Genomic DNA, 15,027 nt, shown 5'->3' with positions numbered 1-15,027 from the left:
AATGGCAGGATTGCTGGCAGAGCTGTCTGCTGTTTGGGTGATATTATATGAATGCTTGCCGCTGTATGGAAGGCTTGACAATAGGATGTCTGTAATGTAATATTACCTGTAGAAGCCGCGCTATGCTTAACCTTACTAGTACATTATCACTAAAGAGGAATTCTGAGATATATTGGCAATTGGCATAATCCTGTTTTATTGCGGTAGCGATATTTTCAAATGTAATAAAAGTTATGCAGCAATACACTGACTATATATACAGTACAGACCAAAAGTTTGGACTCACCTTCTCATTCAAAGAATTTTCTTTATTTTCATGACTATGAAAATTGTAGATTCACACTGAAGGCATCAAAACTATGAATTAACACATGTGGAATTATATACATAACAAAAAAGTGTGAAACAACTGAAAATATGTCATATTCTAGGTTCTTCAAAGTAGCCACCTTTTGCTTTGATTACTGCTTTGCACACTCTTGGCATTCTCTTGATGAGCTTCAAGAGGTAGTCACCTGAAATGGTTTTCACTTCACAGGTGTGCCCTGTCAGGTTTAATAAGTGGGATTTCTTGCCTTATAAATGGGGTTGGGACCATCAGTTGCGTTGTGGAGAAGTCAGGTGGATACACAGCTTATAGTCCTACCGAATAGACTGTTATAATTTGTATTATGGCAAGTATTATGGCAAGAAAAAAGCAGTTTTTCTTTACTTAGCTGCTTTTTTCTTGCCATAATACAAATTCTAACAGTCTATTCGGTAGACTTCTCCACAACGCAACTGATGGTCCCAACCCCATTTATAAGGCAAGAAATCCCACGTATTAAACCTGACAGGGCACACCTGTGAAGTGAAAACCATTTCAGGTGACTACCTCTTGAAGCTCATCAAGAGAATGCCAAGAGTGTGCAAAGCAGTAATCAAAGCAAAAGGTGGCTACTATGAAGAACCTAGAATATGACATATTTTCAGTTGTTTCACACTTTTTTGTTATGTATATAATTCCACATGTGTTAATTCACAGTTTTGATGCCTTCAGTGTGAATCTACAATTTTCATAGTCATGAAAATAAAGAAAACTCTTTGAATGAGAAGGTGTGTCCAAACTTTTGGTCTGTACTGTATATATATATATATATATATACATACATTTTCTTGACAGCTGTGAAAGTTTGCTGATAACTATTTTAAATGATCAGAGATGGAGACGACCTTTAAGTTGCAATTTAAAGATGATTTGAAATGTTTTTAGGAGTTGTGCAAAGATTCAAATGTATCCCCGTTGCACAGGAAAGGGAGTGTCTTACCTTTGGGACCCCCACAGATTATAAGAAAGGGGGTCCTGTGCAGGGGAGGATTGGCCATTGAACCTACAGGGAAATTTTCCTGGTAGGCCAATCCCCAGCCCTCCTCTCTTCTGCTGACCAGGTACATAATGACCTCTCAACAGTAATTAACGCTGTAAGAATCAGGCACTCATGTACCTAGCCAGTGTTTGCACATGTCCGCCTGAATTCAACTGCTGTTGCCCACACCTCACCTGGAGGACAGAAGATGGTAGCTATTGATGGCCACCACAGAGGGCCAGCTTTTGGAGCAGTATATTGTGCTACACTGTTATTTGATTCTGCTGGGATGGTATTTTTCACCATTGTATTGTTGACCCCACCTACTTGAGTTGCATCGTCTTCAGTTAATTTGGACCTGCCTACAAAATGGGGCCACTTTTAGTTAGTTTTTTTCTTTTTCAGGGCCACTTTAAGTTCGCAGTCCACCCCTGGTCCTGTGTCCCCCATATGAATGGAGCAGCAGTCAAGCATGTGCACTACTACTGTTGCATACATCTCTATGGAAATTGTGAAGAGCAGCACAGCAATTATTGACATGATAGCTAGGATACATAACCTATATTTTTGTGTATGATAGGTGTCCTAGTGGTCAGTCTTTCACCAGTCAGACAGACCAGTCCTCCTCCATCCTGTGGAAAGGGGACACTTTAAATATCGGGTAACGTTTTAATGATTAGAAAGCTCATCCACGTTTGGCGAGAAAAATCTGTGTGGAATTTAGAGCATACTGTGGGATTTTCTAATCTGCAGCTAGTCGGTTATATAGTTTATTCACCACAGGTTTTCATCCCTTCCAATATTTAGGGTAAAAATGAATCCAATATCTGTATGTACAGTAACACTAGCAGATGTTGCAGATTTAACAGAATTAAACTTTTTGGAAGAGTTTCCCCCAAAAAATAAGGTGATCACAAGTTATCGCACCGCTCGGACACCCAGCAATCAGCCATAGCACCACTAAAAGAGAAATGAAGCTCAGTTTCTCTTTAAGAAAACCACCCCCTTAATGAGAGGACATTTCCTGTGACGTCATGTATGCTTTACTGCCATATTCTTTGAGAGGACAAATTTTTAATGCATTTTTGGGTGGTCGTCTCGAAGAAGTTTCACTGTATTACATTGTGCCCACTGAAATTAACAGGTTGCCCCGTTATGCACTGAGGTAGCGAATGCTCTAGAGTGAGATGCTCTTTATTTGCTGGTTTATACATGAGGGTCCTGAATGGGGGATCCCCTCTGAGAACTCAGAATAGGGGTTTTGATTGTGGGTTTTCTAAAACAGACAACCACTCTCAAGTCAAGAAATTGGAAAGTAACAACCTCCATTCAGGCCCTTCTATTCTACATATGAAAAATTGTGAAATATATTATTTTGTGGTATAATAAATACTGTACACAGGGGTGGACTGGGAACATAAAGTGGCCCTGGAAAAAATACCTAAAAGTGGCCCCATATTATAGAAGGGTCTAAATTGACAAAAGACGGGGCAACAAAAGTAGGGTCAGCAATAACAGTGCAAAATACAACATACCACAATACAATGTACTGCCCCAAAAGCTGTCCCTCTGAGTTGGGCATCAATAGCTGCCATTTTTTGTCTCCTGCTCTTCCAGTTGTCTCTGATTAAGATATGGAGCAGGGGGCTTAGGAGGTGAGGTGTGGGCCACAGCAGTTGAATTCAGAAGGGCATGTCGCTGGTACAAGAGTACCTGATTGATTCTCACAGCGTTAATTACTGTTGAGAGCTTATGATGTACCCAGCCAGTGGCAGAGATAGGGGCTTGACCGGCCCCCAGGGCATCAGCCAACCAGGATATTTCCCTGTAAGGTCTATGGCCAATCCGATTCTACAATAAGAAAGTATGCAGTTAAAAAAGTCTATATTTAAAGGGGTTGTTTAGAATTTTTTTAAGTCCCCTTCCCTCACAGGACCTGTGAAGAGAGCTATACTTACCTGCTCCCTGTCACTTAGTTTGTGGTCCGTGGCTCTTGACCTCTCTTCCCGGACTTCCTGTCCCTGCCTGTACACTTTCTGCACAAACATGGTCACATGCGCTGCTGTCGCCAATTAGTGGAGGTGGCATGTGGCATGGATACATCACCACTGAGGCTAGTCTCAGGTTGCAGCAGTGTACGTGACCCCTTCCAAGCAGGAACTTTGTATGCTGGGGACCAGAACTCTGGTAAAGACAGCTGGGGAGCCACAGAGCCCGAACAGGTGGCAGAGGGCAAGTAAGTACAGCTCTCTAAACCGGTTCCACCAGGGGAGGGGCGTCTAAAAAAAAATCTGGACAACCCCTTTAATGAAGTTCTATTTTACAGCCACCACAAGGAGAATATATTCACTTGAATAGACAAGATGTCCTCAGTGATGGTATTTCTTGCTCTATTCTGTCTTATTGTATTATCAGGTCAGTCATTGGTTTTGCTCTGTTCCGGTGTACTGTAAGTCAGTGTAATTGATATTACTTTGTGTTTGTATTGACAGTGGGATGCCATCACAGAAATGGATGAATACAACCGACCTATTCATACATACCAGGTATGTAACGTCATGGAGGCAAATCAGAACAACTGGCTTCGTACCAACTGGATCTCTCGGGATGCTGCGCAAAAAGTGTTTGTGGAGATGAAATTTACACTCAGGGACTGTAACAGCATTCCTTGGGTGGTGGGCACCTGCAAGGAGACATTTAACCTTTACTACATTGAATCCGATGAGGCACATGGACAAAAGTTCAAGCCAAGCCAGTATAGTAAGATAGACACCATTGCTGCTGACGAAAGCTTCACCCAGATGGATTTGGGTGATCGCATCCTCAAACTCAACACTGAAGTGCGGGAGGTGGGTCCCATTTCTAAAAAAGGATTCTACCTTGCTTTCCAAGACATTGGTGCCTGCATTGCTTTAGTCTCTGTGAGAGTCTACTACAAAAAGTGTCCGTATATGGTGCGCAATCTGGCAATGTTTCCGGATACCATTCCAAGAGTTGATTCGTCTTCCCTTGTTGAAGTCAGAGGGTCCTGTATAAAGTACGCGGAAGAGAGGGACACTCCTAAATTGTACTGTGGAGCTGATGGGGACTGGCTTGTACCTCTAGGACGATGTGTCTGCAGTGTTGGCTATGAGGAGTTGGATGGAACCTGCCATGGTGAGTGATTTTTGAACACATTTTACAATTTTATGTGGTTTTTGAGTTCTCTAGATCTAAGTTCTTTAGATTTTTCCTTGTCATTGTTAGCGATTGTAGCATTTTTGTAGAAAAATTGTTTGAATAAAACAAAAAAAATTGCAAGAGCTGAATAGAAATTATTTGGAGAAGATTGGCAAATATTGGTGGTGTGGTCAGCAATAATTAGCAATCTGAAGTATGTAGTTATCATCCAAATGTCTTTGAGGGCGCAGCCACATGGGGTGGATATGCTGCAGATTTTTGCAGCGGAATGTATCAGGCCTTGTTCACACTTAAAGGGGTTGTGTCACTTCAACAAATGGTATTCATCATGTAGAGAAAGTTAATACAAGGCACTTACTAATGTATTGTGATTGTCCATATTGCTTGCTTTGCTGGCTTTATTCATTTTTCCTTCATATTATACCCTGCTCGTTTCCATGGTTACAGACCACCCTGCAATCCAGCAGCAGTGACCATGCTTGCACATTATAGGAAAAAGCTGTAACCATGGAAACGAGCAGTGTATAATGTGATGGAAACATGAATCGAGCCAGCAAAGGAAGCAATATGGACAATAACAATACATTAGTAAGTGCTTTGTATTAACTTTCTCTACATGATAAATGCCACTTGCTGAAGTGAGACAACCCCTTTAAGTGTTTGGTCAGTGATTTCCATCAGTGATTTGTGAGCCAAAACCATGAGTGAAGCCTACACAGAGATAATGTATAATGGAAAGTTCTGCACCTTTTCTGTGGTTTTGACCCGAACCTGGTTTTGGCTTACAAGTCAGTAATGGAAATCACTGACCAAACACTGACGTGTGGATGAGGCCTTACAGTAGCACCAAAAAGTAGGTGAGATTTAAAAAAATCTTACCCACATGCTGCATAAAATCGACCACCACCAGAACTTGACCTGTCCTGTGGATTTTAAATCTGTAGCACAGGGATCAGCAACCTTCGGCATTCCAGCTGTTGTGAAACTACAATTCCCAGCATGCTCCATTCATTTCTATGTAAGTTCTTAGAAGAGCAGAGCAAGTATTCATGCTGGGAGTTGTAGTTTCACAACAGCTGGAGTGCCGGAGGTTGCCTACCCCTGCTGTAGCAGGTCAATCTATATTGGTTTGCAGTGCACAGGGTGAAATCGACGGCAAACTCGCATTTACACTGCAAACTGAGCCACACAATGTGCACCATTTGATGTGGATTCTGGAAGACGCATGAGGTCTCATGCAGAAGGCAGGTGGCACATACAGGACTCTGCTGCTGTCCGACGCTCCGTCGAGTACCTGATGTACAGAGCTATTCTCTTTTAGAAGCAATCTTGTAGAGAACAGCTCTATACAGATGGCATCCGATGGAGCATGCACAGCGTTTTCCTGTCAGACTTATAAGTAATTTGTCCGAAAATAAATCTCCAAATAAATTGGAGGCCTACAGGGTAAAAGCACCTAACAGTGTCAAAGACAGAGCCATTATATGGTCATGTGCATGAGGCCTTACCCAATGGATTGATCCAACATACAGTAGGGTCCGGACCCACCCTCATAACTCATTTGGGTTCTTGGAATTGTCTAAAATTGACAACCCCTTTAAGCTGCTCTGTTCCTTCTAGCCTGCCATGTCTTCATCATTGCTATGCTAATGGGACCCTCGACTTACTCCCTAAGCCACTAGTCAGGCTCTACTTGTTATATTATTATGTACTTTGAAAGCTTCTTTAATGCTTTTTTAAGACGTTGCTAACAGATGTTTTAGAGGGGAAATGTTTGTTTTAAAGTGCGTTTTCAGGTTATAAAATTCTACTGTATGTATTATCAAGATAATACAAGCGCTTTCATTTGTTGTGGTTTTATTGGGTCCCGGATCATAGCACAACATTAATTTAAGGTAAAGCGGAGAAAAAGCTCCGGAGTCTGGAAGTAGACACTAAGGGGGTCATTTATCGAACTGGTGTAAAGTAGAACTGACTTAGTCGCCCATAGCAACTAATCAGATTCCACCTTTCATTTTTCACAGCTCCTTCAGTTTGATAAATCTCCCCCTAAATATGTTCATGTGAGTACATTAGCTAGACAGATGTCAAAAGAGTGACATTTTACCTTCTCTGCCGACGATATATACTACAAAGAAACCCCAAAAAGGCATGGAATGTTGACCTAGACTATGCTATTCTATGCAAACCATATTCATAAAAAACAGACATATAAAATATCCCGGTAAATATAGATAGATAGATATGAGAGTGATAGATATGAGAGTGATAGATATGAGAGTGATAGATATTAGATAGATAGATATTAGATAGATAGATATTTTTTTATCTATTTAAAGTGTACATCCCGGCATATACCTTAAACAGAATGCATAAGTGTGATGTGAACAGAGCCTGTTCGGGTGGGTTCACACTAGCGTTATGGAATCCGTTATGGCTTTCAGTTATAACAGGGTTATAACGGAATCCATAAGACGGAAGGACGGATCCGTTTTTCTGGCCATAGACTTGCATGATGACGGAATGCAAAACGGACGCATTTAAAAGGCATCCCGTTTGCTCTCCGTCCTAATAGAAGTCTATGGGAATCAAAACGGGTCCGTCTGGTTCCCGCTATGCAAGACGGAAAACAAAGTCCTGTCGACAGGACTTTGTTTTCCGTCTTGCATGACGGAACCCAGACGGATCCGTTATGTTTTCCCATAGACTTCTATTAGGACGGAGCAAAACAAAATGCCTCTTAAAGGCTTCCGTTTTGCGTTCCATCCTATGGATTCCGTTATGTTCCGTTATAACCTTGTTATAACGGAAAGTCATAACAGACTCCCTAACGCTAGTGTGAACCCACCCTTACATTGTCAATGCAAGTTCTACCTTATGTTCATGTACAAGTTCCAGCAAACTCCCCACAAACCAGAAATGTCAGATTTAGCCTTCTTTATAAGCTTATTCCCCTCTCTGTGAGTTGTATCACATCTCCTTACACATCAGAGATTGTATAGCGCTGCCTTACAGTACGTACTCTGTACATTCATGTGGATGAGGTCTTACTGTATTGTGATAAAATGTACTTATGAAGGTTGGAATCCTGCAAACTGCAGAACATACGGTACATCACCATGTGCCTCTTCATCTGCTAAGAGTGCAATGCTTTATTAGGGAACCTGAAAGCGTTTTTCCTGTTATAATGATTTTTAAGCAAGTTCCTGCTGAAACAGAAAATGCGCACTTACCTGCTCCACTCCGGTCCCTGCGCTGTATACATCTGACAGTACATGAGCATGGTCACATTCACCACTCCAGCCATGGATTGGTTTCAGCAGTGATGTGACCACAAGCCTCCCCATATTATAGTCATGCCTTATTGTACCTGAGCACTTTTTATTAAATACGATGATCAGTTATTAAGTGCACAGAGGGTGGGCCTGAGCCACTCTCTGCACCATTGCTCCACCGCTTTTCCCTCCTTCTTGATTGACAGGGCCGGATGTGATGATGTTGCAGAAGCCTGGTCTTGTCTGTCAACCAAGAGAGGGAGGGACTTGCAAAATAAAGCGGAGGAGCTATGGTGCACCAAGTGCACTTAACTAATTAGCATATTTAATAAAAGTGCACTTTCTCTGGATTGCAGCATATGAGCAGGCACATACAGGTATGATTATAATATGGGGAGTCCGCCCTACAAGACACTTTGTCCAGTTTTATTTTTCTGAAGACACTCCCTTTAACCCCTTCACTACCGAGCCACTTTTCACATTAAATCCAAGGCCAATTTTGCAAATCTGACATGCGTTACTTTATGTGCTAATAACTTTGGAACACATTTACTTATCCAAGCCGTTCTGAGATTGTTTTCTCATGACATTTTGTACTTTATGACAGTGGTAAATTTGATTTCAGAAGAAATGGACAGCACTGCGCTTTCATTAAGGTCCGGGTGCACGGTCAGCAGGTCGGATCCCCATCAAAATGTAATAAATAGACCGGCACTCCGTAATTTCTTTGCAAAAAAGAAGACTTCTTTATTCGTCACTTATATGTGATGCGCGTTTCGTCACAGATATGTGCCTTTGTCAAACAACAGGTGATAGATGGAGCTACTATCACCTGTTGTTTGACAAAGGCACATATCTGTGACGAAACGAGCATCACATATGGGTGACGAATAAAGAAGTCTTCTTTTTTGCAAAGAAATTACGGAGTGCCGGTCTATTTATTACAGTGGTAAATTCGAGTCAATCTATTTCACCTTTATTAATAAAGAATCCAAAATGTACCCAAAATTTTAAAAAATTCACAATTTTCTATATTTCAATTATCTACTTTTAAGACAGAAAGTGATACCTCATAAAATTGTTATCAATGAACATTCCCCACATATTTTGGCATAATTTTGTAAATGCAATTAAATTTTTTTAGGATGTTAGAAGGCTTAGAATTTTAGAAGCAATTTTTCACATTTTCAACAAAATTTCCAAAACCATTTTTTGAAGCACCAATTCAGTTATAAAGTGATTTTGAGGGGCTTACGTAATGAAAACCATCCATAAAAAAACAACACCCCTCAAATTATTCAAAACTGATGTTACAAACTTTGTTAACCCTTTAGGTGTTTCACAAGAATTAAAGGAAAATGGAGGTGAAATTTCAGAATTTCACTTTTTTTGTAGAATTTTTATGTTAATCAATTGTTTTCTTTTAACACAGCAAGGGTTAACCGCAAAACAAACCTCAATATATATTACTCTGATTCTACAGTTTACAGAAATACCCCATATGTGGTGGTATACTGCTCTATGGGCTTGTGGCAGTGATCAGAAGGAAAGGAGCGCCATATGGATTTTTGAGGCAGATTTTGCTAGAATGGTTTTTAGGCACCATTTTGTATTTGAAGAGACCCTGACGTACCCCTAGAGTGGAAAGCCACAAAACGTGACCCCCTTTTGGAAACTACACCCCTAAAGAATATATTAAGTGGGGTACTGAGCACTTTGACCCCCTAATCGTTTTACAGAATTTGGAAATACATGGCTGTGAAAATGAAAAGTTTTATTTCTTCCAATAAAATGTTGATTTAGCCCCAAATTTTTCATTTTCACAAGGGGTAACAGAAGAAAAAGCACCCCATAATTTGTTACCTATCTTCTCCTGAATACAGCAACACCCCATATGTAGTGGTAAACTTCTGTGGGGGCACATGGCAGCACTCAGATAGAAAGGAGCATCATTTGGCTTTTAAAGCAGATTTTGATGGATTGGTTTACGGGTGCCATTGGTTTTTATTTTTGTGTGATTGTCTAATGTGGAAGTTCATTTTTTGCGGGAAAGGTGATGTTTTCATTGGTATCATTTTGGGGTACATAAGACTTTTTGATCGCTTTGTATTAAACTTTTTGTAAGAAAAGGTGACCAAAAATTGCATTGTTTTTTTTTGTTTTTTTTTTGAGCATTCATCCGAGGGGGCATATCATGTGATATTTTTATAGAGCAGGTTGTTACTGATGCGGCAATACCCAATGTGTCTATTATTTATATTTTTTTACATAATAAAATCTTGTTTTTGTGTTGCCATTTTCTGAGAGACATATTTTTTGAATTTTTCGGCAATTGTCTTAAGTAGGGGCTCATTTTTTACGGGATGAGATGACGGTTTGATTGGTACCATTTTGTGGTACATAAGACTTTTTGCTCACATTTTTTACGGCATTTACCTGACACGGTGGATCATGTTATATTTTTATAGAGCCGATCAATACCTAATATGTATACTTTTATTTGTTATTTTATTTCTTTACAAATTTTTTTAATTAATTTTGGGAAAATGCTTTTTTTTTACTTGAAACTTTCATTTTTTTTTTTGCTAAACTTAATTTTTTTACTTTTTTTTTGTCCCACTCTGGGACTTCAACTTTTGGGGGTATGAAATGCATTTTAATACATCTGCCATTACTACCTGTTGGTGTAGGGCAGCTGTGGTGAAACTATGACTACCAGCATGCTTTATTAATTTCTACGGAGTTCTGAGAACAGCCAAGCAAGTGTGCATCTTAGGAGTTGTAGTTTTACCACAGCTGGAGTGCCAGATGTTAGCCATTAAAGGGGTAGGGCATCCACCGTTTGAGTACTTTTACTGTAAAGAACTTTCCTGTATTATCTAAATCGCTTATTATCAATAGGCAAACAATGTCCCCTGGGCCTTTGAGAATGTCCCCTGATCATTAAGAATGTGCTCTGGTCCTTTGACATCGTAACCCATTTATTGTGACATCATAAAATATGATTATGACATCATAAATGAAAGTGAAACCCAATCTCATGGACTCAGCACATCCATGTGTTCATTTAAATGGCCACTGTGTTATATTACATTTATCCTCTAGTGGCCGCTGTGGGTTAGAATTGCTGTACCAGCAGATGATCTTCAGTTCCTCTACATGAAGCGATTGTCAGTTCAGGCCTACTTTTTACTAGGGTCTTCACCTTGTAATTGCATTATCATGCAGTGGGGTATGCCTTTAGAGAAGGAGATGCTGGGATTAAGCACGCTTGTAAGAAGCACCCACATTTCCCTCAGGCCTCTTTTACACGGGCGTCATGTTTTAGGGCCGGATAAGATGCGGGTGCGTCGCGGGATAATGCACGATTTTTCCACGTGAGTGCAAAACATTTTAATACGTTTTGCACGCGCGTGAGAAAAATCGGCACTGGCAGGTGGAAAACACAGGAGGCTGCTCCAGCTAAGCATGGCTGAAGCAACCCTCAGACATGTGCTAAACACTGAGGCTTTATAGGCCCAAGTAGCCACACCCAACAAACCCACCCAGAGCACACACATACTGGGAAGGGAGTTAACCCTTCTAGCACCAGGGAAGGGAAACACAAACTTAAAGGGAAAGTGTCCAACCCAAGAACATACTGTGGCTGTTGCCGCAGGCAACGACATGGGTGGCAACCATGTCCTGGGAGTCAGCCCGAAGGCCGGGACACTGCCACCACATGTACACATACAACCAAACGTTGCCACGGGCAACCACAGTGAAGGAAAGATGTCAGTGCACACCAAACATAAAACAGAGTGCACATCAGACATACAAAAGTGCATACATACACGCACACAACTCCAAGGCAACCGCACACATACCTGTTGTCCGCGGCAACCGACCTGAGGCAAACAGCAAAATGCCTCCAGCTGCGGTTGACACAACAACCCAAACCGCGGGCAACTGTATGCGGCTCCCAAGGAATCACGGCCATAAACATGGTCGTGACATTCGGGTTTGGGATCGGTGTTGTGTAGATTGTATTATTTTCCCTTATAACGTGGTTATAAGGGAAAATAATAGCATTCCTAATACAGAATGCTTAGTAAAGTAGGGCTGGAGGGGTTAAAAAAATATAAAAAATATTTAACTCACCTTAATCCAGCCTGTTTCAGTTTAATCGTTATTTTCAATTAATTGAATTCTTAAATTTTTTTTTGTCTCACTCTCATTTCTTCTTGTTGCATGTTGAAGCTCTACTTGGAACCTTGTTAAGATCCAACAATGTAAAATATTTTTTTTTGCCATTTTTCAGGTGGTCTTAAACTTTTGATCAGGACTGTATGTTAGTTATAATGCACAGTGAACTCTGTAAAAACAAAGCCTCAAAAAATCAATGGCAGAATTGCTGTTTTTTTCCATCCCTTTCCCCCAAAAAATGTTATACAATGCATTATGTGAAAAATAGTCCCATTAAAAAAATAACTCATCTCACAAAAAAACAAGCCCTTTTGTTGCCACATTGGATAGAAATAAAAATATATAGCAAAAAAAAAAAAAAGTCTCACGCACACAACCGTATTTTGGGTCTGTGTCCAATCCCCATTTTTTTGTGGATCACACACAGACACATTCATTTGTATGGGTCCGCAAATTATAGAACAAATTATAGAACCTGTCCTATTCTTGTCCATTTTGTGGGCAAGAATAGGCTTTTTTACAGTGGGTCCCACGAAAATGATGGGATGCACAGAGGCTGCATACGTATTTTGTGGATCCGCAATATACGGTCATGTGGAGGAGGCCTAAAGGGGTTGTTTGAAATAATAAAAAATCTTGGACATACCCCCCAATTACCTAAAAAAACAAATCATGCTATACCCCTGCCGCTGTGCACCTTACTGCGCAGTGCACAGTGACATGCAGTTCTATGGCATATCACCACTGCAGCCAATCACCATCCTCAATGGTAGACCATTGAGGACAGTTCTCTCTATACAGGAAAGACAGAGTAGGCAAGAAGGGGGGAGGGGTGGCCCTGTATGTGAAAGATAGCATAAAATCTAATTTGATACAAGTTAGCGAGAACAATTTGGAGTCAGTTTGGGTTACCTTGCAGCTTGATAATCATAAGGTAACTCGTGTAGGTGTGATATATAGACCACCTAGCCAAGTCAAAGAATTAGATGATCTACTAGTTGAGGAAATAGCTAAAATGACATTGAAGGGGGAACTTATCATTATGGGAGACTTCAATCTTCCAGATGTAAACTGGAAAACCAAAATAGCTAGTTCTGCCAGGAGTACAGATATTCTAAATTCCCTACTAGGATTATCTCTACAGCAAGTAGTGGAGGAGCCAACCCGGAAGGAGGCCATTTTAGATTTAGTATTCACAAATGGGAATTTGGTATCTGATATTACAGTAGAGGAAAGCTTGGGATCTAGTGATCACCAGTCAGTGTGGTTTACTATAAGTACAGTGACTGAGTCACACCACACAAAAACAAAAGTTTTAGATTTTAGAAAAACTGACTTTTCTAAATTTAGATTAGTGGTACACGAGTCCCTATCAGACTGGAACAGTTTCATTGGAGTCCAGGAGAAATGGGACTACTTAAAAGTGGCACTATTGAAGGCAACAGAAAATTGCATTAGGCTTGTCAGTAAAAGCAAAAAAAGGAAGAGACCACTGTGGTACTCAGCAGAAGTGGCCAAAATCATTAAAAACAAAAAGATAGCATTTAGGAATTATAAAAAAAAAACAAAATGAGGATGACAGACAAATTTATAAGATTAGGCAGAGAGAGGCCAAACAAGTTATAAGAGCTTCTAAAGCACAGGCAGAAGAGAAATTAGCTCAGTCAGGGAAAAAAGGCGATAAGGCATTCTTCAGATACATAAATGAAAAAAGGAAACTAAAACAAGGAATTACCAAATTAAAAACTGAAGAAGGAAGGTATATGGAAGAAGATAAAGAACTAGCTGACTGCCTCAATGAATACTTCTGTTCAGTTTTTACAAAGGAAAATGAAGGAGAAGGACCTCAGTTAGGAAAGAAGACTAATGAATCTTTTGACGCATGTGTCTTTACAGAGGAAGAGGTTCTAAGTCAACTGTCTAAAATTAATACAAATAAGTCACAGGGGCCTGATGGGATACACCCAAAGCTATTAAAAGAGCTCAGCGGTGAACTAGCAAAACCATTAACAGATTTATTTAACCAATCACTGGCAACAAGAGTCGTCCCAGAAGATTGGAAATTGGCAAATGTTGTGCCCATTCACAAGAAAGGTAGTAAGGAGGAATCGGGCAACTATAGGCCAGTAAGCCTGACATCAATAGTGGGGAAATTAATGGAAACCATACTTAAGGAGAGGATTGTGGACCATCTAAAATCCCATGGATTGAAAGATGAAAAACAGCATGGGTTTACTTCAGGGAGATCATGTCAAACTAATCTTATTGATTTTTTTGATTGGGTGACTAAAATAATAGATGGAGGAGGTGCAGTAGACATCGCTTATCTAGACTTTAGTACGGCTTTTGATACTGTCCCACATAGAAGGCTTAGTTATCAATAAAGTGCAGTCATTGGGCTTGGACTCCCATATTGTTGAATGGATTAGGCAGTGGCTGAGGGACAGACAACAGAGGGTTGTAGTCAATGGAGTATATTCAGACCAAGGTCTTGTTACCAGTGGGGTACCTCAGGGATCTGTTCTGGGACCCATATTGTTTAATATCTTTATCAGCGAAATTGCAGAAGGCCTCGATGGTAAGGTGTGTCTTTTTGCTGATGATACAAAGATTTGTAACAGGGTTGATGTTCCTGGAGGGATACACCAAATGGAAAAGGACTTAGGAAAACTAGAGGAATGGTCAAAAATCTGGCAACTAAAATTTAATGTTGATAAGTGCAAGATAATGCACCTGGGACGTAAAAACCCAAGAGCAGAATATAAAATCAGTGATACAGTCCTAACCTCAGTATCTGAGGAAAGGGATTTAGGGATCATTATTTCAGAAGACTTAAAGGTAGGCAGACAATGTCACAGAGCAGCAGGAAATGCTAGCAGGATGCTTGGGTGTATAGCAAGAGGAATTACCAGTAGAAAGAGGGAAGTGCTCATGCCGCTCTACAGAGCACTAGTGAGACCTCATTTGGAGTATTGTGCTCAGTACTGGAGACCATATCTCCAGAAGGATATTGATACTTTGGAGAGAGTTCAGAGAAGAGC

At 40.4% G+C, this 15,027-nt stretch overlaps 1 protein-coding gene across 1 annotated transcript in view; it reads left to right on the top strand.

The window, feature by feature from the left end:
- The window catches only part of LOC122931874 (ephrin type-A receptor 6-like), a 275,273-nt gene extending 270,763 nt beyond the window's left edge, over positions 1 to 4,510 (top strand). The window contains exon 3 of the mRNA XM_044285926.1: positions 3,839 to 4,510. Within this exon, the coding sequence (XP_044141861.1) occupies positions 3,839 to 4,510 (672 nt within the window). The remainder of the gene's footprint in view (positions 1 to 3,838) is intronic.
- The last annotated feature ends 10,517 nt before the right edge of the window (positions 4,511 to 15,027 follow it).

The sequence above is a fragment of the Bufo gargarizans genome, chromosome 3 (genome assembly GCF_014858855.1).
Source record: "Bufo gargarizans isolate SCDJY-AF-19 chromosome 3, ASM1485885v1, whole genome shotgun sequence".
Lineage (NCBI taxonomy): Eukaryota > Metazoa > Chordata > Amphibia > Anura > Bufonidae > Bufo > Bufo gargarizans.
Note: the sequence above shows the minus strand (reverse complement) of the source record. Positions and strands in the feature narration are given on the sequence as shown.